Here is a 25,165-nt window from a genome sequence, read left to right on the forward strand (position 1 = left end):
TGATATAAAAGGCAGTGTCAAAGATTTTAATTTACAATTTCTTACTCTTATCTTCATATTATTAAACCTATGATGATTAACAGTTTAAACAAGCTATATTCAGCCTCTAATGAATAAACACTCAATGAATTCCTCAATGGCATTATCTTCTTGCATTATTTTTTTAACATTAATGTAACAAATATACATGAAAAAAGAAAACTGCAAATATGCTTAAAATTAGCCTTCTTTTGCAGTATGGCTTAAATTAATTCTGGAAAATTTAAAACTTTTTCACCATAACTATATATATTGAAAATTACCAATATTTCTTGAGTTTTGCTAACTCCTTTGTACAACTTCAATGAAATACAGCTGTCCTCTTTTACTTACAAATGCAATTAACAGATCTTTCAAAGTAAAAGTTCTTGCATATTTCTAGTTTGATAGAGTTTAATTAAGTATCATATATGATTGTAATTCCAACATATGAAACCTTTATAAAGAAAAATTGCTTCCAATACTATAAAATCTTTAAAATTTAGCAAATTTTATAATACATGCTTTTGATAACTATTATTTAAATCACAAACATTTCACATTAATATATAACCTTCATTAAAATTCCTTTTAATTACTGATATATTATCTTGATGTTCATTTCAGGAAAACCTGTGACTGTGAAAAAGTAAAAATTAACATAAGCTCAGAAAATAAGTTTTCCAAAACAAAAATAATGAATGAAGAATACATTCATAATCAATAGCAATGTCTGTCAAACATTCAAAACCTAACCCATAATGTATAAAGAGATATTTCATACCATTTTCTTGCATCGCAATAAACACAGATAAACTGGCATACTGTAAAAATGTTGAACCAGGTTCATATGAATGAAGCTATGTTTTCAAAAGAGACAATACAGAGTAATTATTTCATCTAGAAGTATTTATTTCCCATAAGTGTTATAAAAATTCAGCACATTCCACAGAATAATTTGTAATTTAAAAATGTGTTACCTTTTTAATTCATTACACTTGCAATATTTAATTCATAGATCATATATAATACACTGTTAAAAATGAAGTAATAGAAATGATATTCACAGAGTAAGCTCTAAATTATTATACAAGAAATACTCAACTGTTTGGCACCAGTACATTTCACTAAGGTTTATTTAATAGACAGCATTTGCAACTATAAATTAAAAATGACAGTGATCAAAATGGAGTTTTCACATAAAAATAATAACAGACCTTATTTTTGGAATTTGCTTTAATTACAGTAGAACTCCAGTAATACAGACTCTGGATATCCTCAAATCCAGTTATCCAGATTCATCTTTTTATGCTATAATCAAACTTGTTTTCATTTTATGTGTTTTTAACTTTTCCATTGAGGTAAATAAGATCAGAAAACAAAATATTTTTCTTAAATTAGAAAAGCATACATGATATGTAGAACTTTTATTTAAGATTTAGTGCAAAAGCAATATGTTATGCATTTTGTTTTATAAGAAAAAAATATAATTTAAATACATAAAAAAAAAAAAATTATAATTTTGTGTTTTTTTTGGGGGGGGATAAGTGAAAATTTTATTGATTTATTATTATAATGGAAATAAAAATTGGTTGCTTTAAGACACACAAAAAATGATTTTGTCATTTAATTTTACAGAAAGTAGTAATTTGCATGTTTAACAGAAATTCAAATTTTCCATATTTTTAACTTCATGTTTAGTTAATTAAAATGCAGTAAATGAAAGATAAAATTATCATGCTTACATTACAATAAAAGACATTAGAGAAACTACAGCCAAATTATGATAATTTTCTAAATTACAGTTGGCCTGTAATCGAAGTTATTATGGATATTTGAGGTTCTATTGTATTTTTCAATACCATGCCAGAATGAACTATATAATTAAAACTTATTAACAAAATAATTCAATTAAATACATTACAAAAAATAAAGTATATAAAAAATAATTTATACTTCAATTGAAATAAAAACTGCTTATATAAAATAAACTTGATAGGAAAAAAAAAAAAAAAAAAGTTCAGTCCCCCTCCCCCACTCCACTTTGACCACACACTTTTAAGTATAAATCTTTATGAGCCATGTAAAAATACATTAATTAGGGATCAAATATTACAGACTCATAACTATGCAAGATCAGAACAGAAACTGCTATACATAAAGGATTCAAATGTCACACACTTTGCAATAGATACTAAAATGCCTTAAATACCTATTTATATATATTTATATATACATATACACAAACTATACAAAGTGAGATTAAATATCAAAATTTAAATGCATGCAACTTCAAATATACAATTATGTAAATTGTCATAATACTGACACAAAAGAATATAAATATAATTAGTTTTGAATGAGATGAAAACCAAGGAAGCACAAAAAATATGAATATATTATAAAGAACAATGAATATGATAGGAGGAAGCAACTTTCCTTCAAAATGTGGGAACATTTATAAAACTAGAAGTGCAGTTTTCAGAGCACCAAGATGATGATTACAGCGTTTAGAGATACTCAATTGATCTCCAAAATATTTTATACATAGCATCAACATTTAGAGATCCTTAATTTATCCCAAAATGTTAACACACAGTTATACTTCTATGAAATTTGAATAACTTAGTGCCACTGTGAAGCAAGAGAGAACACCAATTATGTATTCTCTCCCAAAATAGAGCAAAATTTCACAAAAAGCTCCCTTGGATTATATCTGGCTATTTCATACAAAATGTTTACTATTTGAATAAACTACAATGTAATACTCAGTATTCTTGAATAAAAAACAAATTTTTTGATATTTTTGAAAAACATTCAAACTGCACAAGATATAAACATTCTGATCAGTATGAGCAAAACACGAATTGATCAATGAATACAGGAAATTCATATTTGAAAAAGTGAGATCATTCATGTGTAAAAAACTATCGCATTAATATATCAGTTCTTATTAATCATAAATCTATAAACAATGCTGATATAAAATTATTACATCCTTTCTACATATTTTTTTAAGAAACAAGAAATGTTAAAAAATTAGAACATAACTGAGAAGGCGATAGTTTTTAAAAAAGGGAAATTTTATTTTAAATAATAAGAGATAGGTGTAAAATCACAATATAACTTGCAAAATTCTATTCAATATAAACCAAATTTCCATAATTAAAATAATTTCTGATTTAACTGTGAATGTTTAAAACAATCTTTCAAATAAATAACAGAAATATAATTTGATATTTCTAAGTAGTTTTTTAAAGAGTTCAGATACAAAATGAAATACTTCAATGCATACTAACAAAAAAAACAAAAAAAAACAAAAAAAAAAAAAAAAATGCCACATTTTATGCAAGTATGTTATTGTGCTTATGCATGCTCATCAACATTCCTAAAATAAGAAATAAATCATTAAAAATGCTACACTTTTCAATACAGGAAATCTTATTTTTTTATACATAAAATACTGAAATCTTTAATAAATATCCCCACTGAAACATTTATGTATTTAAAGGCAAATTTAAAAGTAATATGAGAAAATATGCAATGTTATACTACCAAGAAACTCTGCAGTTTAAAATTCTGAATAATAAATATATCGCAATTATAAGTTAAAAATGATACAAATAATGATTACTGTTAAAAATTATACAAATCAAAAAATGGATATTGATATGAAACTAAAAGCAGCACTTTGCAGCTGTGTCTTTTTTTAATATTTTTTTTAAAGTTTTGTAATGATTGCTTTTCCTACATTCTGCTATATAAAGAATACTGCCAAAAAAAATGCACTCTTACTTATATTTGTATATGTTACGGTGAAAGACCGAAATCTGGAGAATGTCAACATTCACATAGTCTCTTGGTGTGTGTCCGAAATATTTTCCAAATACTCTTATTTCTGACTTACACCGGTCAATATCGACATTCACCATGTACTAATGGTGAATGTTGAACATATAACAATATTATATTTTCTTCTCCGTAATTCAGTCGCGAATAAACGCACTTGAGACTTGAAATAAGAACTTAAGGACATGTGAACCTAAAACACACAACACATTCAAAATGAGAAAGGAAAATAATAGAAGTTAAAAACTTACTTAATTATGAAGTACGTTCTAAATGAGAAAATAAAATAACAGTAATAAAAAACTTACTAAATTATGTGATTCAAATCTTATTTATTGCAACAACTTAAACTATTATAGCACTTTATGACCTCTCTTTTCGACTTACACCAGAGCATATTTGTGATTGTCGACATACACCGGTGAGGGTCTGAATATACAAGAATGTAGTGCGATATTCGATCTTTCACCAACGTATTTGGTGAATGTTAACATTCTCCGGTGAAAGCAGACATTCTCCAATTTCGGTCTTTCATGGTAACATATATACAACATAAAAAACATGGAATGAATAAGATAAAGTCTAGCACAAAAATCTTTAAACTGAAAACTTTAATAATAAAATAATAATATACCTACAGACACAAAATATCAGGAAATCTTGATCAGAGAGGAGTTGTCACATTTATTTTCAAAAAGTCAATTTTTAATATAATTTAATAGCTACTTTAAACATAAATTATACCAAAAATTATATAAGACATCAAAAGCACACAATAATAATAAAAACCACTCTTCATATTCCTGATTATCAAAATGGAGTGTAGCTACTCATACATTATTACAGCTCATACATTAGGAAACACTCAGGGCTGTGGAGTGGCGGGGAAAATAACCAACTCCTGGAATTTTAATAACTCCGACTTCCTCATATATACATATACACAATATACACATGGGTTACAGCTTATTTTTTTAATATATAAGAAGCAACAGATGCTACAGAAAAAAAAAAAAAAAAAAAAAAAGATGGCATAGCAAATTATTTATATTAAGTAGCATTTATTATGAAATGGAAAAACTGGCATTAGTTATTTCTAAGAAACAGCATAGCTTCAACAAGATTTTTATTGTTGGAGGGCCATAGATCCGATTTGATAAACTTCAGAGCTGAAAAGAGCCTTTCCACATTAATTGAGTAGGAGGAAAAGCTGTTATTGTTAGGGTATTTCTTTTAACTTTTCAGGATAGATTTTTATAAGTTCTAAAAGAGGTGTCTTGCAAGCGCAATCATATTTCTCTATTTTTTCAAAGGCCGTGTAGAAATCTTGTTCGTATTTTTCATTTTTATAGTTAAAGGCTCATTTTTTATTTTCATTCACTTTGCCTCGGCCCCTTTTTAATATTATCCAAAAATATTTCTCAAAATCTAATTCATCAATGGAAAAGGATGATAGAGACTTAATTGCAATGTCTGCAGTTTGACTGTCCTGATTCGAATTATCTTAATTGTTCTGATAATTTCATTCTTAATGAAAGTTCATAGATGGCTTTCTTTGCCTTTTTAATTTGTTTGTCATCCAAGAAAATTCAGTGTTTCAGATCCACATATATTGTACCCAGCGAAATTTCATTGTCTAGCAAACTAGTTTCTCTTTTCTTCATTGAAGAAATGATTCCTTCTGCAATAAACCTTCCATTTCAGAAAGAACAAACATCCCATTCTTCCATTCTTGCCTCCTGTCAATTCTTCAGATTGCAGCTTTCTTGTGGCTATATACGGTGTAGAAAGAAAAAATTCCAATTCTGCAAGATCATTCTACAGTCTTTCTGTTAGTGAAACATTAGGGTTACCTACACCTTCTAAAAACATTTTTAATTTTAAAAGCCTCTTTATCATCTAATATGTACTTCCTTATCGCACTCCTTGATCAATAATTGCTCCTTTTCCTGCTCACTTCCTAAGAATGGCATCAATTTTAGAAGTTCTTGCTGCTATTGCTGCATACCTAAATTTGCCAGTGAGATTTGTAACTAAATGAATCAGTTTAATCACTAATGACAAATATTAATCCATCCTCCTCCCTTATATTTACTTATTAATAGGTCAATAAAATAGAAAATAACTATTTATTAATGTATATAATTCATAAATAAAAATAATAACTCAGCTTACCATTTGTTTTTTTCAATTAATTTAAATTTCATTTCAAATTCAAACGGTCTAATGAAAACTGGAGTCGGAGTCGACTTGTTTTTAGCGACTCCTTTTACCCCAAAAAATCTGCTCGACTCCCATTTCGACTCCACAGCCCTGGAAACACTTACACAAAAGCTCTCACTTACCAAAATTATATTGGCATTAATTAGAAAAAAACACTAGATGCTTTTCAAGGAAAAGTAAATCAGCCTTCCCAGCGCACACACACAACTCAGAATTATTCTGGTCAAGCGTTGTCTCAAATACCAGTAATATCTACACAATTGGGGGGAGGAGGGGAATTCATGAAAATTTACAATAAAAGCAAAATGTTCTAAATCAGAGGTTCTTTAGTTTTTTTGATTCCATGGACCCTTTTCTCAGAACATTTTTAAAAATATAAATTAAAATGTTTGTATACATATTTGCTTACATAATAAACAAACAAACAAAAAATTATTACTATAAAACAAAGTAAAATAAATTATCACTTTTGTAATTTATTTGGTTCACAATTAAATGTCCAAACTTGTTAATAAAAATGAAGAAACACATGAAATTCATAAAAAGCAACAGAAGTTACTTTAGATTCAACTGTCGAAGCCTCATGAACTGACTGATTTTATTAGATCAAAACTATTACAAAATGTAACTTACCTCATTCCACTTAATTACTGCAAAATAAATTTAAACTTTTAATTTTCTTATAATTACTGGACAACTTGTGACTAAATAACTATGTAACTTTAGCATACTACTGATCACACGATACACAGCTATGGCCAATATGTTCAGAGGGTCTATTATTGTCTGTGATTTTATACACATGTGCATACCCAATTCCTAGGAAGTCATGTCAAAACTGTTTCAACAAGTGTCCTTCCACATGCACAATATTAACACATTTAATATATAACTTTTTAAAAGATATATTATCACAAACTCCTGAAATTTTCTGATAGAGCTTAAGGGATCTATGAACTCCAGGTCAAGAATCCACATTCTAAGCAAATGTGGCATGTTTCAAGGAAATTTAAATTCCTAGCTGCTGAATTCCTTATATCCCTGTTTACCATATCCACCAAAATAAATCTTTCTATTTTATTAAGCATAATTGTAATCACAATTTTCATTGTCACTCTATTAATTTTTTATGTAACTTTTATTCCATATATTTTTCTTTTTCTTTTCAATCTCTCCCAAAAATATATAAAATTAAAGCTTTGCACAACTAGCTGCAGTAAAGGGTTTTCATAGCACTTTTGGTCTGCTATGGATACATGAAAACCTTCTTGTCTACTAATGGATACATGCTAATTTCCAAGACAATATTCTCACCTGAATGTAAAAAGTGCCTCTCTGCTTAGTATGTAATACTGTGGCAATCATGAGTGAAAAATAATTATTAATATTATTATAGTATATAAAATTTGGATTCATTTAAAAAACATTTCTCCTCATCCCCCGAGAAAAAATCTGCTGATATTTCACACAGTTTAAGAAGTACTACTTTTTATCCAGCAACCACTGCAAATATTATAATGAAGCATTTGAGTGTTTCAGCTGATTCTCTGAACTCGATGAAGTAACAAATATTTCTGTTATTAAAGAAATCAATTTCTATTATTTTTAATACATCCTTAACACTATGAAATTATGTCATTAGCCAAGGCAGATTACCACTAGTAAGCAAGTCTAAATAAGAAAGTAAACAATAAATATTTATTATTAATTTGTGTAAATTATGTCATTTGCAATCAGCATTCAATAAGTTTCATAATTGATTAGTCAACTTAAGTAAAATTGTAATCTACTATAAGAATACACCTTTCCTTTTTCACACAAATGTGTTTAATAATTCTTAAAACATATTAAATGATTGCAATGCTTTTTGCAGAATATGCAGTTGTTCATTAATTTTTTCAATAAATAAACTTAACGCCACCTGGCAGTTGCAAAAGGCAAAATCAGGAGGATCAAATTGCAAATACTTTGATTTTGCATTTTCGTATTATAAAAAAAGTGGTTTTTAACAACTTTATTATACGTGTGAATTTCTTTGATACAGATAGCTGATACATCAAAGAATGTGGAGAATATAAGTCAAATATTTTTTGCATATCTTTATACGAGGGCCATCCAGGAAGTAGATTACGTTTCCGTCTGTGTCCGCTAGGGGCGGGGCTAGCGCGGCCATCTTGGGGTCAGAGCGTTGCGCAGCTCAGTCTGCATCTAGCCGTGCTAGTGAGAGGTTCGTGCTGTGCTCCGTTCAAATACTGTGACGGTTTGAAATGTCTGCGTTAATTGAAAATCCTGCGAGGTGCGCTCAGTAATAAGGTTTCTGACTGCAAAAAACTGTAAACCGATAGAAATCTATCGGCAGCTTCGTGAAGTGTATGGGGATAACATTATCACTGAAGGTGGAGTGCGTCAGTGGGTCATAAGATTTCAAAATGGCCGAACCAATGTTCACGACGAAGATCGAAGTGGGAGACCCAGCATAGTGACCGCCGAACTTCTCGAAAAAGTCGATGCTAAAGTCCGTGAAAATCGAAATTTCACAATAACGGAACTTTCTTTGAGTTTTCCACAAATTTCGCGAAGTTTGTTGCACGAAATCATCAGCGAAAAGTTTGGTTACCACAAGTTTTGAGCAAGATGGAAGGCAAGAAGAGGTAACGAAGTGGTTGAAGGCGCAGGCGGCCGAATTTTTCGACGAAGGAATTTCCAAGCTCGTACATCGCTACGATAAATGCCTTAATTTGTATGGTGACTATGTAGAAAAGTAGTATTTGAGTGTGGCTTTCATCTGTATATAATAAAATTTGTTTCCTATACTTTGTTTATTTTTTTATTCCAAAACGTAATCTACTTTCTGGATAGCCCTCGTAACATCCAAGACAAAATACTTGAGTTAATAATTTTTCAATCAAAGATGGGAAAACCATGTTTGGAAATCCTTCTTATCCTAAGCCATTTTGTACCAAAATTAATACCAATATAATATTAAACAATTATTTATCAAATTGTGTCAGTTAAAATGGAAAAATCTGCTCCAATTAGAAAAACATAAATTAATTAGAATACACTGATTTAAAAAAATTTTACTGATATCTTATTTAGATGGCATGAGTCTTAATTGACAGTTTCATGAGTTATATATTTAAGAGGAAATGACAGCTGATTATATTTGAATTCATTATAAACGAATTACCGGGGGAGGGGACTAGCTTATACTAATTAGTACAGATGCTAAATAAGTTTAGTTAGTAATTCCAAGGAAAATGTATTAGTTAAATTACATTATTAGTTAAATTACAAAAGCAATCAAATCTCATTTATGAAGTACAATAAAGAGGTTAAACCACAAATTAAGACTTTCTCTAAAATATATCTTTGGGGGGGGGGTTAATAATGTAAAGTTAATAATTTTAAAAAAAGGCTTAAGTAAGTAGAAAGGTTTTTAATTTAACAAGTTAATATTCATTTTGAAACATTCCAAAAAGGATAAATAAATTGGGAAAAATACAACAAAACACATAGAAGAAACTCATTCAAATATTTAATCTCCTTAATCCAAATTTTAAGCTTTACAGATAATTATAGAAATTCAAAATATCCTACATCCTGGTAATCTATTAAATTACTTCACAGTTTTATTTTATAAGCAATAGGATGAAATAAGAACACTATCCAATTCTTACTTTATTTGACCGCTCTGCTGCACACATCAAGTGTTTAAATAAAACAGTTAACTGTTCTGGTTAATAACTGCAAAATTTGATTTCTCCACTACAGTTCAGTTTTAAAAAGTACATTAATGAAGATTTTTCAGAAAAGTTAGTTAACCTGATACCAACAGTTGAAAACTTTTATGCACATAAAATTGACTTATTGAATTCAACCAACAGTTGAAAATTTTATTTCTAAGTAGTTTTCAAGTTATAGGAACATAATGCCTGATAATATTAATATTAAAAGGAAATCAAGAGTAATTACAACAGGCACCAAAAAGGCTTAACTTAACTCAGTAACGCTCTAAAATTTTCAGAAATCATGCATTAGTGCTGTGTAATGACAACATTTTTCACACACACACACACATACACACAAAAATTCTTGATGAATAAAATTAATAGTGCTTGCGAGCTATCCAACTAGAGAATTATGATGAGTGCCCAAAATGACAATTTGTTAATAAATGTCCGTCTGTGTTTTGTACTTATATGCTTAGCCCCTGGGTTCTAGCATAAAAAGAATAAGAAGAAATTGAAAGGCTTGCAGCAAAATGGGCCCAGCTCCATACTTTTAAATTTTTGGAAAATTTTTAAAAAATTCAAAAATTTATTTTTCAACTTATGTTCTTAACATTTGTCCTCATTAAAAGTGCTAGTAAAACTGATTTTTTACGGCTACTCCAATGGCTTTTTACTCCAATACAAAAAGCATTCCTCAGAAAAATTAAAATAATAATAATAAAAAAAAAACTATATGCAGGCAATTACTATACAATATTTAAGTTTTAAACAATTAATATAATAAGAGCACTGGCCACAGTTACCAAAGTAACCAATATTGCGGACACACTTCTTGCAGTTTTGGATAACCTGCGAGTACTAAATTAGAAAGCATTATAATAACATTATGAGATTAATTTTTAAAAAATGTACATAAAAAGAACATGCAATACATACATATCTGACACTCCATTATATCTAACCAGTGCATATGATACAACACCTTGAATAACTGAATATATTAAAAAACATTGCAACAGAATATCCACAAGTAGTTATCGGTTAACTAAGAGAGAAAATAGTTAATAATAATTGATAATAACTGCAATAAAAATAGCATATATAATCTGGCAGAATGCAATAACAAAATATGATTTAAAATATACACCCAAAATAGAAAAATGAAATTGTTAATTTAATTGACATTTACTTTTTTAACATACTTGCATATGACCCGCATAATATACAATGAATAAGCAGAAAATCATGAATATTCATTAAAAAAAGTTAATATAAAATGTCAATCAAAATGAATGGCACATTAATATTTTTACATCACAATTAACATGAAGAAGAATACAATCAATAAATAATACTTTAACCCTTCAAATGGGGATAAAGTTTCTGATATGTAAAAAATATCACATTTAAATCATAATATTTCAGCAAGTCAATCTATAATCTGCTTTGGATTTCTTTTCTTTTTTTTTTCAGCAAATTATACTTGAACCAAATCTTAAGGAAAGAGGAGATAAACATCATTTAAAAGCACATTTTTGTACATGAGTTTGGCACCTTAAGTGATATTTATATTTATTTCACATAATTAAAGTCATATTCACAAAACAAAATTTGTAATATAAATATTCCATGCAGTGAGTTTTGTTTAATAGTAATGTGAAATTTTAGATTGAAAATATTACACTCTTATATTTTTAGAAATTCAAAGTTACTTCACATCTAATATTCTCTTTTGATTTGGAAACCACAAGGGACCAATTACGAAAAGATAACCTTATCTTTAATACTATCATATTTACTCCAAAAGTGATCAAATCTCAGAAATTCTTATTTTCCATCACACACTGTAAAATTATACAACAAACAGCAAACAACTAAATAAAATTTCTTTCACTCAGAGCAAATGATTAAATTCTGCAGTTGAAAAAAAGGCTTCATACAGAAAAGTTGTGAATCAATTGAAATACATTTCTATTTTTGTAATGCATGGTTTTGCTTTCATACAAATATCTAAATTTTAAAACAAAATGGAATTGAAAAAAATATGGGGGGAAAACTAATAAAAACTGAAAGAAATATGTGAATATCAATTCATTTGTTTCAATTTATTTATTGCGGAGTCATTTCAGGAAAATTTGTAGGTGCTTTCAAAAGTAAAAAAGTAACTGATGACTTATTTTACAAATGCCCCAAGCAAAGAAGAATTCCAGAAAATCAACGTACCTTGCCAGCATCAAGTTCACCAAGCATGGAATATTTGGAGAAAAGCATCATTCCTTTTGCAAAGACTAACAGCAATGTGTTATATGTTACTGATAATTTATGGAAAATGAATGCAGAGAAAAGAATTGAAGCACTGAAATGCAATTAGGATTATAATGCTAATGGCTGCACCGTTAGAAGCGGTTGTCTTACAGCCACTCACAAAATGGAGCATTTTATAAAGTTTGCATTCTATCTGCACCTGAAGGAACTAGTATTAGGAGTCAGAAACTGAAAAAAACTAGTGAAACATTCTTTCAGTTACCATAAAGATACTGTTGAAACACTGAATGATGAAGAGGCTATATTGTATCACAAAAATTCTGTGCTACCAACAGAAAATTTATTTTGATGTTGCCAGGGAAAAAGGTTGAAATTTTTAGTTGGACTCTGCTGTGAAAAAAAGATTTCCAGAAAACTGTCAGAAAATAAAGCTAATAATTGAGACTGTAATTTTGTGTAGTCGATAAGGATTATCTCTTTTTTGTAGTGTTTGTATGGGCCCATACATACATAAAGATTCATGGCCATACATACACTGTCGTGCCTACAGTTTAAATCTTGCTGTTTTTGATGACTGCTCTGAGAAAGTAATTACGATTTGTGTTGGCCACAATAACTGCAGTACAAAATTTTCTTAATACACTTCAAACTGATAGTGCCATGACAGCAGCAATTGATTTAATATTGCCTAATCAAAAAAAAAAAAAAAAGGAGGGGGGTCTGAAGCAGATAAATCTAACTTGTTGGAAGGCATGATGCATTCTTAGATCACCTTAGATGTTCTTATATCAGTGGCAGAAACTTTGGATAATACAGGTAATGCCCGAAGAACATGATTAATTGGTTCCATGTTCCTTGAAACCATGTTTTTGAGACTACCAAACACCGGGATTCCGTTTCAAGTATGAAAGTAAAAAAGAGAATTTAACATTTTAAATTAATTTAAAATACATTTTAAAATAATATTTTTGGTAAATATAAAAATAAAAGTTTTATTTTTTGAATTTATATTTGGTAAACACTTCTAAGAAATCTTGTATTACATAATTCAAATTAATTTTTTAATTAGTTTTGAAAAAATATTTTATCTTAAATTTTTACTATCAAAATAAAAGAAAAATAAAACAAAAAAATTTTGCATCTCTTCTTTTTCACTTAAAATTATATTACCATGTCATCTAGTCCTCATCACTGGAGTCATCTAGGAACATTGTGATTCTAGTACATTTTGTTATTAGGAGGCCGAATATCCACACCGCTTGGTTTGTCTTCATCTGAATATACTGCACGAGTACTGCATGATAGTTCAATTTGAATTGGATTCTTCTAGAAGCCTTAAAAGATCTTATTCATCCAATGTTTTTTTCTAAAAATAGATCATCTACATCTTCAGCAGACATATCATCAAAACCTATACATATAACGAACGTGCAACATTGATTATCTGATTGTTTTCGCTTACAAGGAATACTGGAGTCTTCATAAAACATATCTGGTAAAAGAGCTTTCCAACTTGCATTCAGTGTCGAAGCTTTAAGATCACTTATAGATGAAGATACTGTATTTAATGCAATAAAAGATTCTATCCAAACTTGGGTAAATTTCAGGAAAAGGAGACTCTTACCATGGACTTAGAATGAACCAGGAACTCTTTACTACCAAAAAGGAATCCTTCTTTTTTGGTCTTCTTTTTTTTTCCTATTCAGTGAAGAAGGTGAGCAGGTGGAAAAGGAGTCAACATTTGGACAGCTAGAACTACTCAACAATTGTGTAGTTTGAAACCGTGTAACTCAGAGGAAGCTATCCATGTTCTTCAAGTACCGTGTTTTTGGGGTTACTTGTATAGCAAAATGGACAGAAAGAAAAACTGCTGTTATGGTTAGCCATCTGGGATGCGCTATTAGAAATCAGAGTTCTTTGTAGCCTTACAGGTTTTGTTCAGGGCATTTTCAGACAGTCTCCCTTTGAGTATATTTTTGCACAAAGAAGATACAGATTTAGCCTCAGCAACGCAATTTCCTGCACAAGCTATGGCCTTTCTGAATGAGATGAGAAATAATCATGCAGAGACATTCAGACATGGCTAGAGCAAAGCTTTCTGGTGATCTAGATGTTGAAATAACCATACTAGAATACCCAAAAGACAAAGTCAGTGATCCAACATAAAGCCCACCAAAACAGAAGACTATACTTTAGTTATTACTTGACTATTTTATATATCAAATTAATTAACAGCTGCTGAAATACAAAATGCTTCTAAAAAGTTTCATGCACCTTCTTCTAGATAGTACCTATTCTCAAATGAAATCTAAGCAGCCCAAACAGATGAAACATTCAGTATAAAAATACTAGGAAGATATCTGTTACAGTGAACTCATAGCACTGAGGAGCTTGAACTGTGGTACAGATGAATAACCAATTTGGAAAAATCACCAAAATCTCCTGTGGAAGCTTTACAAGAGTGTAATTCTGAACAATTTCCAACAGTAAGAAAACTGTTTAAAATCTTAGTAATCATTCCTATATCTACTGCTTTGACTGAAAGAACTTTTTCATCTCTTTGAATACTAAATTCCTACTTGAGAAACAGAATGGCTGAAGATTAAGTACATGCACTTGCTATGTTATATTGTGATATTTTGAATCTTCTTAGCAAAAAGAAAAGATGCTTGGCAATTAGTTTTTAGATGTATTAAAATCTTTTGTATTAAAACATGATTTTCCTTTACATTAGTTTCTGTAAAAATACTTTTAATTTCTATACCTCCTTTTCAGAAATAATTAATATTCGAAATCCCATACTCCACATAAACATCCTTTTCTTCAAAATAGACAATAAAATTTGAAATTAACTTTTAGATATGATTTGAAGTGGGAGATGCCATGAAAACCTCACTACACCCTTGACATGGAGTTATATTTACCACTTTATTTTATAAAATATTTTATGTTCTTTTGGTCTGTAGTAATTTAAAACTATTTTTGTAATTTGCAAATAATGAAAAATATTTTAGAGAGCAAAGAAATTAAATATTATTTAAGTATTATATTTCATGAATAGTATAAGACACATTGTCAAAGAATTAAAACCACTGCCTAATGCCATTTATTGCAAAAGGAGAAAAAAAAAAATTGTGAGTGCTTTACGTTAGCAGCTTTGTCTTTTAATTATACAGCATAAGAAGTCCTAAGCATTAGTATGGTAGTTAATGAAAACTTACACCCAATCCAAACCAGAGTGTATAGGTTTGATTCACATGTAAAGCTTCATTATTTCTACATTGCCTCTTCTCTTCTTTGTGAGTTTATAATAGTTAACTACTCTGGTACATTCTGGATAACGTTCTTGATGATGAAACAATTGAATAACCACATCAGTTCTTAGTGGATTAAGCCATAATTCCGAGCTTTGATCTGATTGCCATGTGCATAATCCTTGGGAGAATATGTATAAAAGAAATACTATGCAAGATGTTCAAATCACTGCTGGTCAGTCAGACATTAACAGAATTAAGCAGACTAAAATTGAGGAAAAAATTATGACTGATAATTAAAAAAGAAAAATGATCCTACTTGCAGAAAAAAATGCTGACAAAGCCCTTTTTAAAAACTTGGAAAACTGCATACTCAGCAAATCGCCATTCCAAATCAGGGCTGCTTAGACCTCTCAATTGTAAATAGCAGTTACGACAATATATGCATTTTTAAATATAAATGAATTAAAAGCTGAGCCTGTGACAGGTGAGTCTACTTCTCTGCAAGAGCCAAAGCAAGTTCTCAAAACATTATATACTTTTAAACATGGGGGAGAAAAAGGCAACTGAGGTTTTCGCACAAAAAGCATGAGAAACTGGAAGATCTCCAAGCTGCACAGTGACACCAACTTTAAGTTGACTTTATAATGAATTCACTTTATAATGAGTAATTCAGGTAAATGAACTATCTGTAACATGATTCTGATGAAAAATAAATTGGCTTTTAATTAGATAATCTAAATTTTTTAATTTTCTTACACCTTTTTATAAGGTAAAAATCTTCAGTACAGATGAAAAGCTTTTACTCAGCAAAAAAGTTTTAAATGTTATGAAAATAAAATTCATAATTAATGCACACAGTATTTATGGGAATAAACTTAGTAATATACCATATATTGAAGTAAAATAAAATTAAATACAAATATTAATTAATTAAACATTACTTAAATTTCATATAAAAATGTACAAATGTCTACATTAGATTAAGATAATTCAGATAAAATGAACTTAATAAGAAAATTAAACAAGAAAATAATTAGCAAATTTAATATGGGTAGACACAATTGAGATCAAGTAAACCTTAATGAGAAAAATTATTCTGAAAAATCTCTGAGTGTAGGGAATGGAATCTGCACAATTTAAGTTTTACTAATTCAATAAATATCATTTATTGCTGGAAAACATTTCCCTTGGGCTAAAAATTAAAAAACGGGAGATTCAGTAATCTACTGGGAGACTGAAAGATATGATGAAAAACTGAGACAGCTGGCAGCTAGACACCACCATTAATATCACAGTTTCGATAATGTACATAAAATATCAAAACTACTATTAACAAAACTAGTGAATGAGGCAGATATTCTTAATTGACTCCATTCTATAAAGCAAAACACACTGCATTTCATAAAGAAGTACACAAAGTTAAAAACAAAAATTGGAGGTCTCTCTTATTTATGTCAGAAATTTTCCTATATTTAAAAAATAATATATAACTTCATCTAGATATGAAAAATGTGTGCAAACAATATGACATTTAAAAATATAACATGATTTTCAAAAAATACTTTGAATATTCCTGTATATATCTGCAAATATGTCAGTTAATGAAGTACAACTCATACTTTTCAGTTAATGGGGCATCAATCGCTAAATGCCTGCCAAACTGCCCAATACTTATAATATTGCATCATAAACAACAGCGCAATAATACTCAAAATATATGCATAATGCTTTATGTATGCAATGCTGAAATTATGCATGATCTGAAAATATGCAATTATCTGCTTCTTCTTCTTCTTTTATTTTAAATAACAAAAACTGATTGCTGTGTACATGGGGAGAACAACATTTTCATTCTTTCAATGTAGATAGCAATGTTTTCCCTTAAAAATCAGAAAATTGCTTAAATTCAAGATCATGCACATTAAACATTATATATAAAACAGTTATTCTTTTCATGAAGATTTATCTATCATTAAGGTTGTTGCCATCTAGTTAGATTTTGTGCCAATGTTCATGTTTGGTGCTAAGTGGTGCCCAGTTAACAGAAAAGTACTGTCAAAATTTTCATAATACTACACATTGTTAATTAACAACAAGTTTTGGCAAGAGATGTTTCAGTCTGATACAAATGAATACAGGCCGAGGAGTAAATAATCCCACATATTCTAACTCATAGATGAATACATGCACCATATTTACTTAATTATATTTAACTGGTACCAACACTGTTGTAGCTTAAAAACATTCTGCATATTTAAAATAAGAATGACAAACTTTAACAACTTAGATAACAGTCTTACAATAAATTTAAGTATATTTAACAAAGAGAATGTAATTTAAAGATAATTTAAGCTTCTCAACACATAATGAGCATTTGAAGATAAAATCAATATTATTTTTACACATGAGAAAATAATCACACATTATTAGGTTAATGTTATAACAGAAAATTCCCACAATAGTTCAACACATTTGCCACCAATTATGTGCTGGTGCATGATGTGGTGATATCATCTAATAATAAATCAGGCCTCAGGATACTTTCCTAGCAGCAAATGTATTAAAAATGTTAACAATCATGTTAAACTCCATTTTGTCCTTAAATAAGGCTAACTGAATGAAACTTACCAAAAGCTAACAGGTTAGTTACAAAAGGATCTCATAAATAAATATCTTTCATTAAACAAAATGCAGCAAAAATGCTAGTAAAGGAGCAGCAACTATACGAGAGAAAAAGTCACTCATATTTAATCTGCCTTCATAAACTGTTAAGAAGAAATATAATTCAATAATAACTGCAGCCAAAATAAATTAAGTAAAAATTAGGGTAACATTAGAGCTAAAATGGTTTCATACTAGTTAAAATGAATGACCCCAACAGGTTGTTCCTCTAATTCTGAAATTATATATAAATAATTAAAATTTGCAATGTAAAAAATGTATGCAGCAAACATAAAATTTTTCATAACTACAGTGTCAAACATGCATAATTATAGTTTATTTTTTAATGAGAATGCTTTTATGAAACAAAATATGTTACAGTCAAAAGTCGTTAATCCGGACTCGTCGGGACTTCCGGATTATCGATTTTTCCGGATTATAGATCATCAGTTTAAACCTCGTAAGATGGCATGCAGAAATTCTAAAATTAAAAATATGAAACCATAATTTATGAAATAAAGAACAATTATGATCTAAAGGGTATCAAAATTTGCAAAAAGAAAAAGCTTAATATTTATTTGTTTACTTTATTAAACATTTCTTTCAATGTAAGTTGTTTAAGTTTTGCTTCGTTTCATGTGATAATACTTTCTCTTTAATTTTATTAAACAGACATAATTTCTTGTTCAGTTACAAAGTTCCGTTGTTCAAGTCCTATAATTGCTGTGTCGATCGAATAATTTGTCAATCGAAATTTTTTCGTTTTCACTAACCTCTGTCACCTTGTCGCTATCGGAAGCGAATTATAATGACGAGGAACTTGTTTTAAATCATATCAAAGACGGAGCACATCGAGATGAAATACTAATTTGGTAAGGAATTATAAGCCAAATAAAATAAAAACATCTGCCCTGAAGATGAGGATAGTGCTGACAGATCAACTTCCAATTCATTACGCGCCCGCTGCGGCGTTTCCCGCGCCGAGCAGCGTGAAATTGATAAACAGATTTCGGATTTCAAAACATACTTTCGCTTTAGATCCTTTACATATTAACAAATATATATCGGAAATTCTATTTGATATAATTGAAAGTTTAAGCTTACTTTTATAAAATTGCTCTTACAGTCTGCAAAAAATAATAAGCCGGATCCAATTCGAAAATTAAGGAACAACGCAATCATCAACATTAACTGAAATAGATAATTAGATAATTTTAGCTTACACGTCCATTATACATAAAACGCGCACGCGAAAACGTATTCTGCACTTGCGCACACTCATATGCGCAGTCGTAAAATGTCTTACGCGCACGCGTAAACGCCTATGCGCATGTGTCAACGCGGTGCATGCGCAGAAAGTTTTTAGTTTTGAGGTCCGGATTATAGATCATTCCGAATTATGGGTGTCCGAATTAACGACTTTTGACTGTATAAAAATATTCCAAACAGGTATAGATTTTTCATTTGTAGCCTAACTAATTTGAAACTAAAATGCTTCTGTAATCTGAATTTAAGAGAGTTCTAATCAATAATTCAATATTAGCATTAACCATTATTCCATAATAATAATAATTAAATAAAAAAAGAAAATAAACTAGAAGTGGTTTGATTTAAGAAGTAACGAACAACAACTTTCCTCTTTCAGACAGATAAATATCAGTGAAAAAATAAATATACGACTAATTTGGATTAGACGCAACACCAGAATGACATAGAAAGGGGGGGGACTAAATAACATAGGCATATTTTTGCAGTTTGATATTTTTATATTTTCTTAACCTCCTCAACTAAAGAACATACCACCATGAAGCTTACAAGAATTTTACATTTTATTAAATATTTTTAAATAAATGTTTAATAGTCAATGTGTGCTTTTCCAAAGAACAATGAAAAAATTAAACAGAAATCAGATGAATTATACAATATCAAACAAACTTGTGCATGCATCTAGTAAATAAAAGACAGCCATAGTCAGACTTTCACCTGAAGCTTATACCAAGGCCTTTTTAAGCTAAATTAATATAAATTTAATAGCATATTTAGTGAAGAAAAATTAATTTTTTTTTTTTTTTGATTATTTGAAATTTGATTATTTTTACAACTGAAGGCTTATTTTGTATTTGCGCTGCTATAATTTTAAACAATAACATTTTTATCATCATAGATGACTACATGCTTCCCAACTGCTACCAGAGGATAGCACTGAATCTCTAAAGTCTAAAGGAGAACTAATATCTCCCACTGATCGAGAACTTTCACCGAAGCTTCCACTAGCTGAACGTCGAATAGAAGAGGAATGAACATTGGGGGAATCATACTCATGTCTAGAAGCAATGGCTACCGAGTTCACTATCCACACGGGAATATGTCTCACATTTCCATCATCAGATTCTGGCCCTTGGAAGCTGCTCCTATTATTTACTGTTCTGTCATTTGTTAAGTGAGAAGATGATGCATAGCGAGTATCAGAATACCTACTTCCTTCTAAAGGGTGATTTGAACGAGACAACATAGTTGGAGAAGAACCTGCAGATCTATGATGCCGACGTTCACCGGTCTCAGAACAAATAGATCCAGAACGTGAAATACCTTGCCTATTAAGAGAACGTGTTGACTGAACAGCATGAACCTCTGACTGATTTCCATGGTCTTCACAAATTGAATCTGGGCTAGATGCATTACAACAAGGTGAGCAATTGCTTTCCATTGTATTGCCAGAAACTGTCACAACAGATGAGCAGCAGGCATTTTCTCCATATGAAAGAAAACTAGGACCAGCTCCATCATTTCTTCTAGAAAACTGTCCGTAATGCTGTCCAGGAATATTTATACTTGTAGGTCTTATTTGTGTTCTGAGACCACTGCTTGCAAGTTTATGTCCTATGTGAGGATTAATAGCCTCCAAAGGACGAGAAATATTTTCAGCTGAATTTCTTGCTGTAAGGTCCATACCATCCTCAAATACTGGTTGATGAGCAGAATGTAAGTTATCTGCAATAGACTGGCAAACAAAACTGCAACTTATTTCACTTGGTCTTTCCATTCGTCTTTTCTTCTTTTTCCTCTTCATTAAGGAAAATTTTTTCAAATTTGATAAAGTTTTTTGAAAATTAGGAGGTTTTGAAGTATCGTCCGACAGTTCTCGACTTCGCGAATTCTCAAATGCTAATTCTCTTGGAATTACAGTCTTATTTACAGCTAATCTAGAAGGAACACTGCCAGCATTCGTCTGATCTGCATGAGAATCACGAGAAAATTCAGCATCTGCAGAACTTGAGTCACTGCTACTAGGACTAAAAGTAGGCTGATCATAAGTGGGACTAGAACTGCTAGAAGATTCACTTGCTTCACCACACCACGATGTTGGATCAGGATATAAATTATTGTTTTCCTGATTAACTGAGGAATATAGACTGAGACGTTTATCTTGATTACTCTTTCCTGAAGCTAATCTCAATCTATTTTGGTCTACAAATTCACTACAGGAATGACGCTTGTACGATTTTCCTTTCTTAGAAGTCAGAGTACAGGTACATGTACTAGTAGTTGGAACCACATTGTCATCACAAGAGCTGCTAGTACTGGCAACATTAGCATTAACGTCTTCATTCCTAACTTCAGAATTAATCACAGTTATTTCAGCCTCTGTTGCACATGTTACAGGATTGTTAGACCGATAACTAGATGATTCTTCATACTGTATATCAGGAGGCAAAATTGCTCGATCGGCTGAATTTACTGAATTGTTTACTTCAATATCTGCTGCAGTACAGATACTACAGTTTGGTCCCAAATTATTACCATCTGGCATCGCATTAGTGTTTGATACAGACAATTCAGTTGTGGCAGTATTATGTGATGGAACATCTTGATTTTCAGCATGCACTATAACATCTTCTTGTGTCACACTAACCTGTTCAGCAGGTACATAGTTGTACCTTGTACTTCCAGTGTATGGTGCAGTTAACTGTACTGAGAGATCATAAGGAGGTGGTGCTTCACCAGGAGGAATGTACATTTCAGGTGGTTTCCATAAAGTATAAGGAGGAGGCGGTTCATCATAGCGGCTAAAATCCAGTTGATCATGTCCAACAAAATAACCAACACTTCCATCTTCATCTTCAGAAAATCTTCTAGATAAATGAGCATTTCCATTGTCCATTCTTCTAGCATGAAAACCTTAAAAGGAAAATGGTAATAAAAGATAAATTATAATTTACTTCCTAATATCATTACTTTTATGGTCTAATATTAGTTATTTAACATATGTTTTTTTAAAAAAAAATTAAATTAGAGCATCATTTATATTTTTATAGATTATATTTTTGTACAGCATAAAAAATATAATGTATATAATCCGAATTTTAGTTAAATTACATACCAACTGCAATATTAAATACAAAAATAGTTATAAAAGAAATAAATTTTATATACATGTGTGTCACACACACGCAGACCCCACTTTACGTGAGAAATACATTCTGATAAGGTCCAGCACTAAACGAAACAGCATTAAATGAAGTCATCTCAACAGGTTTATAATGAGGATAAATGAAACAGAAGAAAGAATAAGAAAATTAATCAGCTTTTTGTTTTATTTTATATTAAATACTATTTCATTACATTAATAAAGACTTACTGCTAATATTGATTTTTATTCATAAAACATTCATGGAATTTTTAAAAAAATTCAAGCAAAGAAGTTATGTTTGTGATGAGAAAGATTCATCCCCATTTATTTATTTATTTCTTTGTGAAGAAGTTATTTAGCATCATTTGCTTTTTCCTGTTATAGTAGTAGTTGTTGGTAACAAGACATTGTATTAATTACACTTCGTCTTGCCTTTGAACTTCTATCAAAATTTAAATAATTTTGTATAAACTGACCCATAATTTTCATATACTGTCCAGACTTTTTTTAGAAAAATCTGCTGAAAGTTTCTTTGATTTTCTTATCACTGAGCATTTGTTGTTGAACTAATTTTTTTAAGATCACCTTTGAAAAGGCTCATCAGTTGTTAACTTGCAATAATTCTTCTTCAATACCAGTGCATTTATATTAGCCAACCTTGTTTCATTAACTAGCTTGACAATTTGGTTGATATCAACAACAAAGTCACTAGTGTTAAGATCCTTCTTTAACTCTAGCCATACACCTTCTATACTCCTTTCAAACATTTCTCGATCACCTAATTCTAGAAAGGATTGATATTTTCAACAGCTTTCATGATATTACAGTTTTTCCAAAAATGTCTAATGGATTTTTTACCTTTTTCTATTGGTTTTATCAATCAGTTCTTGGAATGTCCACAACAGATAATAAGCTGTAAATTTGAAATTATGTCTTAATCTGTTGGTTGGATTATCAAAGCTGTGTTTGACGGCAAGAAAACCACTTCTACTTAGAATGCATGCTACAGTAGAATTGCGCAAACTCGACATAATGTGGACTGAGAGACTATTGTGTTTCCGAAGAGTAGAGTTTTAATAGGTGGGTTTTTAGAACTCTTAATATTTAACGCTTTGATGTGCACGATATTATTTTTATAATGTTCTGACTTAAAATTCCAGAAATCGGATATTAGGATCCTAGAGACAAATAATATATAATTGAAAAAAATCTACTCTTGCTCATTGATAAGTGGGTGGTGATAATATTGAAAAGGCTAAGGTAAAGCTAAGGAAAATAAAGAAACAAGAGCCTTTAGATATAAAAATGAAAAAATACAAACAAGATTTCTACATGGCCTTTGAAGAAATAGAGAAATATGATTGTGCTTGCAAGACACCTCTTTTAGAACTTATAAAAATCTATCCTGAAAAGTTAAAAGAAGTAGCCCTAACAGTAACAACTCTTCCTCCTACTCCAGTTAGTCTGGAAAGACTCTTCTAAGCTCTGAAGTTTATCAAATCAGATCTATGTCCCCCCAACAAAGAAAATCTTGCCGAAGATATACTGTTTCTTAGAAAATAACTAATGTCAGTTTTTCCATTTCATAATAAATGCTAATTAATATAAATAATTTGCTATAAAATCATTTTTTTTTCTGTAGCACATATTACTTCTTTTATATTAAAAAAATAAGCTGTAACCCATGTGTATATGTTTATATATATATATGAGGGAGTCGGAGTCATTAAAATTCCAGGGGTCGGAGTCGGTTATTTTCCCTATCGACTCCACAGCCCTCGTAGTATAGTTCTAGATCAAGAAAATTAGTTGGAATTCCTGACACAGCAATTACAGGACTGGGACAACGGAACTTTGTAACTGAACAAGAAATTACGTCTGTCTATAGAATTAATGAGAAAGTATTAGCCCTAAAAAAAAGCACTAAGCTTTCCTTTTAAATTTTTATACCCGCAGAGGATCATAAATGCTTCATTATTTCATATAGCACAATTTCATATTTTTATCATTTCTAGATAGCATCTTAGTACATTTAAACTGATGATCTAATATCCGGAAAAATCGCAAATCCATGATCACTGAAGTCCTGATCTTTAGACTTTGTACTGTATATTGGAAAGTATTGCCAAACAATATTACTTGTCTGTGTCACTGGCTCAAACTGGAGATGCATGGGTCAATAAAACACACATTTTTGCTCCATCACACACAGAAGTTGTGATAGAAAAAAAATTATACTGGAAGGTTAGTAACCACACAACGGGTTTTCCACGGCAGTGGTCTCAAACTGGCAATTTGCAGATCAGCCCCGGATGTAACTTTACACAGTATGTGAATCCAGTTCTAATAAATTAATAGCATTAATCTGGCAAAAATTTGAAGAAAAGTAAGATTTTTAATTATTTGGAATTCGATTTTACATTATTTTCATTACCATTAAAAAGAGCTTAACTAACGGCCCAGAAAAGCTACAAACAGAGTTAATTAATTTATGCAGTGATATAAATCTTATTCAAAGATTTGAAGGTACAGATTTCATCAACTTATTCTAACTTATCAAAATATAATACCCTCAATTATGAATTTTTGCAATAAGAATGAATGCTTTGTTTGGGAATATATGTGATGGTTTTTTCCTCAGTCGGAAATTAGTAACTCTAAGAAAAAACCAGATTAGCCAATGGTCATCTACAGTTCAGGATGATGATAGTTCTATTAATTTTTCTTCAAGGTTACACACTTTATTA

The 25,165-nt window shown here is 30.1% G+C and overlaps 1 protein-coding gene across 2 annotated transcripts in view; it reads right to left on the reverse strand.

Moving 5' to 3' along the window:
* Nucleotides 1-909: 909 nt before the first annotated feature.
* LOC118185442 (uncharacterized) overlaps nt 910-25,165 on the reverse strand; it is a 63,566-nt gene continuing 39,310 nt past the window's right edge. For both annotated transcript variants that reach the window (XM_085813421.1, XM_085813420.1), the window contains exon 5: nt 910-22,186. In XM_085813421.1, coding sequence (XP_085669547.1) covers nt 20,166-22,186 — 2,021 coding nt within the window. In that variant the 3' untranslated portion in view covers nt 910-20,165. The remainder of the gene's footprint in view (nt 22,187-25,165) is intronic.

This window comes from Stegodyphus dumicola, chromosome 3 (genome assembly GCF_044657685.1).
Source record: "Stegodyphus dumicola isolate Sdum_Otavi_A_Nest chromosome 3, ASM4465768v1".
NCBI classification, from domain to species: domain Eukaryota; kingdom Metazoa; phylum Arthropoda; class Arachnida; order Araneae; family Eresidae; genus Stegodyphus; species Stegodyphus dumicola.